The sequence below is a fragment of the Oratosquilla oratoria genome, chromosome 11 (genome assembly GCF_046742065.1).
Source record: "Oratosquilla oratoria isolate Oo_2021 chromosome 11, ASM4674206v1, whole genome shotgun sequence".
Taxonomy (NCBI): domain Eukaryota; kingdom Metazoa; phylum Arthropoda; class Malacostraca; order Stomatopoda; family Squillidae; genus Oratosquilla; species Oratosquilla oratoria.
Window position 1 is genome coordinate 70,839,993 of NC_134787.1, and position 5,000 is coordinate 70,844,992.

Here is a 5,000-nt window from a genome sequence, read left to right on the forward strand (position 1 = left end):
TATCTGAGACCTCGCTGTAACGAGCGATTTGATCCAGTATATGTATGTATATCTATTTATCTACACACACACACACACACACACACACACACACACACACACACACACACACACACACACACACACACACACACACACACACATATATATATATGTATATATATATACTGTATATATATATGTATATGTATATATATATATACATACATGTATACATATATACATATATATACATGTACATATATATATATATTGATGGATTCTAATACAGCAAATGCCAGACGATTCTTTTCAGTTTGGGGGCGGATTTGTTATTGTGACACCAGACGTCGGGAGTTAAACAACTTTGAAGGGCTTCACCGTTGTGAAAGGGTTAAAGAGCATTGTAGTCTCAGTCTTCTTATCACTGGCCTCCTAATCTTTCGGCTGTCTAAGGTTAACTGCAGCTCAATAAAATTGTCTAGCGGCAGCCAGAATAAATACAATGACGCATACAATAGATAAACCCTTTGTCTGTATGAGAGGCTTTCCTGGACTGATTTAAGTTGCTTGTTGGTGGGGAGAATAAAAAAAAAATATGAAAGGGTCATCCACTGAGAGAACTTTGATCTCTTTCTTCTCGAAGGCAGCGGCACCCTTTCTGCGAAAGACCCACGGCTGTGTCGTCAACATTGGCGACTCCATGTGCCATCGGTCATACCCAGGTCATCTCGCCTACTTCATCAGCAAGGCCACCATTATGGGAATGACCCGCGCACTGGCTTGCGAACTCGCCCCGGAGGTAAATGGACAGTAGATCTTTTTGAAAAGTTTTTAAAAAGTGACTAAATAAATGAATAAATGAATAACCAAAGAAACACAAAATGAATAAGTAAATTGATTAATGAATAATAAATAAATATACATATAAATGAATTGATGAATTATATACAAAATGCCCTTTTCGTACACCGGCTTGTTGCTGGTCACGTTACAAGGCCTTTTCTTATATATATATATATATATATATATATATATATATATATATATATATATATATATATATATATATATATATATATGTATATATATATATATATATATATATATATATATATATATATATATATATATATATATATATATGTATATATCACAACTAAAACCACAGTCGGACGAAAGAAAGAGTTTAGTGAGCGAAACTATATATTTCCATTGCTAACAGTAGTACAAAGTGGAAGGAGGATGCTATCTTAAATAGCAACCTCTTACAAAGGAAAGGGAACTTGGAAAAGAATAAATGTCACTACTTTAACCGTATGTGACTTGAGGATGACATGAGGTTGGGTCAGGAGGAGGGGAGGAAACTTGTTGACAATTTGTTAGGTGATGAATAATCCTGATATCATATCTGGGGTCCATTAACCCTTGGAAATATTCATCGAGGGCAAATATTCAATTAATGTGAATTCCACCATTTTCCTTCTAAACCCTTGATTTAATAAGGTCGGATTTTTCCCAGTTCATCCAGTGATTAAATCTATTTACGTGTTGAAACACGACTGAATTTTCTTGGCCTTACTTAATCGACCTCTTGTATTCATTCAGTCTTGTCCTTAAGTCTCTCACCGTCTGGCCTATTTATGAAATGTTGCAATCTTTACATGGAAGGGAGTAAACACCTGGGATATGATCTTCTCTCAACCTCTGGTGAACATTAACAACTTTTTTTATTAATAGTATTAGGGTAATTATGAATTAGATTTACCTCCTCTTTGGGAAGAAATTTGGACAAATGACTAATGGTCTCTGAAAAGGGGATGACAAGGGGATTTTGTCTCTCTTTTGGCTTAGTGGAAGGGGGATTGAAAAAACTGGTTCTGGCTTGGCTGAGGGCTTTATCCAGGAACCACTGAGGTTAAGCTAATTTTGTTAATTGGGGCCTGATGGAAGTTAATTCATGTTCTAAAAATTGGGGTCTACAAATCCTAAAGGCTCGTAGAAAAAGACCCCAAGCTACACTTCTTTTAATGTGATTTGGGTGATGACTAAAGAAATGAAGGTCTTTTTCTCCGAGCCTTATGTACCTGTATCATTTATACAGCTAAGATTCATTTATCTATTAACTAATGTATTTATCTATTCATCACCAAAAGGTGCGTGTGAACTGCATAGCTCCAGGATCGGTGTCTTGGCCAGAGAGCAACTTCTACGACGATGAATTCAAAAAGGTAATTCAAACCTCTTAACTAACGAAAAGATACCAAAGAGAAAAGGGATTGATCCTACTGCGGTCTGCAAAACATTTACTCCGAAGGTAGCACCTTCTTTGGCCCTTTCGCAGAAAGACTTCTGGAAAAAAAAAAGGTCATTAAAGGAAGAAGTAATAAATTTTCCTCGCGAAAATTGTGCTTTTTTTTTTCTTTACGTGATTTTTTTAAACCATGGCCATGGGGATGAATAAGAAAGCCTGGTGACAGCCAGGACAACAGGAAAGTGTTACAAGGTATGGATGGGGTAAGTGAATTATGGCCACCGTGAACATAACGAGGGAAAAATAACTGCTTTAAGGGGACCCCCCGCCCCCAGATTTAAGAAAAATTCGAAAAAAAATTATTGCATAAATACATAGTAGGGATCTTGCTCTAGATGTTGGTAAAGTGTTTTGATCGTACCGCCATTTTTAAAGGGTTTAAAGGCCCTACCCTCCCTCCCCCCGGCAGCCACATGCTGCGCACGACTATTGTGTACATACGTTTTGACCATATTTTACTCTATTTTTTTTTTTTTTTTGCGTTTGATGCACTCATAAAGTTAACTCTTACGTCCGGCATGCACGTGAGTATGTGGTGTGAGGAAGTTCAGCCTGCACGACTGGCAGTGGCCTGAGCCTTACAAAGTAAAGGACATGTACACGTTAGCTTGCCGCGTTCACTAATTTGCCGTGTGAAATTCGCATCTATTTTTCAGTGAAGAGATATTTGAAGATTTTAGCCATGCCTAAGCTATCCAAACAAAAGGCACACTTACAGAAGATAAGAACGTCTACATTAGCAACTCAAGGGGAGAAAGAAAGAACCCCAACATCAACTTTGTTATCACCATCTCCGCCACCACCACTAGTACTCCCTCCAGCAGCTCTCTCCCTGCCATCTACATCCACATCCTCAGCACCTGATCCTCTGTCCTCTACACCTATATCAGACACGTTGTCTCTACGCAAACAACTGTTTGCTAACAAGTGGCTACAAGGATGCCTCCTTGTTGCAACACCTTGGGTTTAGAGTCTCAAACCTCACAGTGATGTCCCTGATGCAGCAAGAGCCTGTTCCAACACCAGAAAGGAAACCCAAGAAAAGAAAGAGAGCTGAATCCCAGCAATCAGACTACCTTGCTGGGTCATTCTAGACCAAGAACTCAAACTTTGCGAAAAAGAGTGAGGTGGCGCCTTATGAGACCCTCACTTTGAGTGAATAATATCCTACACTGTAGGAGGGTACAAAGTGCCTGAGTTACTTGAAAGATGCAAAATCATCATGAAAATACAATGGAACCTGTTTTCAATGGGTCTTAGGAGGTCCAATGCAAAATTTAGTCAAACTAAAAAAAAAAAAAAAAAAAAAAAATTTAACACTCGTTTCTGAAACATGTAAGTTTTTGATACACAAAGTCTATCTCCTCCCTCAATTTTCAACCGATTTTTGCATGTGAGGTCTCTATTAATAGCTAGATAAATGACAAAAAAATGAAATAGTTTTTTTTTGCATATGTTAATAGAATTTTTTGAATAACGTGTCAGTCAAAATTTTGCGTTTTTTCGATAATTTTTTTATATTTTTTTTCCTCGGCGTTAAACAAAGATATATAAAAAACTTTATATTTTTTTTATATATGTAGAAGATTCTTTTGCTGTAAAATGGAAGACATCGAATAAAAACTGTAAGAGGAGATAGGATTTGAAAGAAGCCTAAAAATATGGTATTTTTTACGTTTTTATTAAAGAATAAAAAACTACTAGTCAGATCTGAATAAAACTCGAGCTGTGAAGGTTTCCTCAGACCTAGATATCACACAGAAAAAAAATCAGCAAGATCCTTCAGAAAAAAATATTTTGGGCGGGGGGACCCCCTAAGAACAAGTGAGATTGGTTGATTGTTGTGGTTTTGGGTTTATTGGTGCTTCTCGATAGCCCTGGCTAGGCCAGGATACGATCCAAGTCTTGCAGCAACTGATAGGGCTTTGTCCTGTCAGAGTTATCACTACGTTTGATATAGTGAATTTATCGGCGCCTCTGTCCTTACGACTGTTGCAGTAGATTTTCTATACTGTTCTAAGATATTCATGAGTGTTTGTAGTTTGGTTAGGAGTTCAGTTTTTGTAGTAAGTTGTGTATGGATGACTGAAGTATTCATGTCTTATCACCCACGATCTATTGTAGTTCCATTGTTGTTTGAGGGATTAAATAAGATAGTATGGCATATGCCTACGTAAGTATGACACAAAGTCAATACATGTCTTTATCTAGAACACAATACTTTTGATACATAGAACCTAAATAAAATGTAATAATAGTAGCAACTTCGAGCACAACAGAGTATGCTTTGCCATTATGTAGTACAAGGAACTGAGATTCTTTCTGTTCGTATCCCTGAACGTTCGTAAAAAGGGTGTACCGTATATACACACACTCGCCCCTCACTACAACATGCTTCCGCATAACGAATTTTGGTTATAATGGATACCGACATCGGACATTTGACTGACCCACCGCCCTAGTGGCAATTTTTTTCAAAATTTGTCTGGTTGGAGGCATGCTTCTTATCTCTACCCACACAGACCCACTACCTGATGCCTGGGTAGTAGGGTTGCTAGGTGTGCCTTTCTAAAAATTATTGCACAAAATATCTGGAGCTGTGCTTTGCAATGTTTTACATGTGATTTACTATGGTTTGTTGATGCTTTTGACACTTAAAACTTTTGCATTTCGGCACAATACATATTGGACCAAATAATAATGATTA

General features: G+C 37.3%; 1 protein-coding gene across 2 annotated transcripts in view; it reads left to right on the forward strand.

Moving 5' to 3' along the window:
* LOC143029513 (3-oxoacyl-[acyl-carrier-protein] reductase FabG-like) overlaps positions 1-5,000 on the forward strand; it is a 50,096-nt gene that overhangs the window by 33,683 nt on the left and 11,413 nt on the right. For both annotated transcript variants that reach the window (XM_076192170.1, XM_076192171.1), the window contains exons 4-5: positions 626-781; positions 2,136-2,210. In XM_076192170.1, coding sequence (XP_076048285.1) covers positions 626-781; positions 2,136-2,210 — 231 coding nt within the window. The remainder of the gene's footprint in view (positions 1-625; positions 782-2,135; positions 2,211-5,000) is intronic.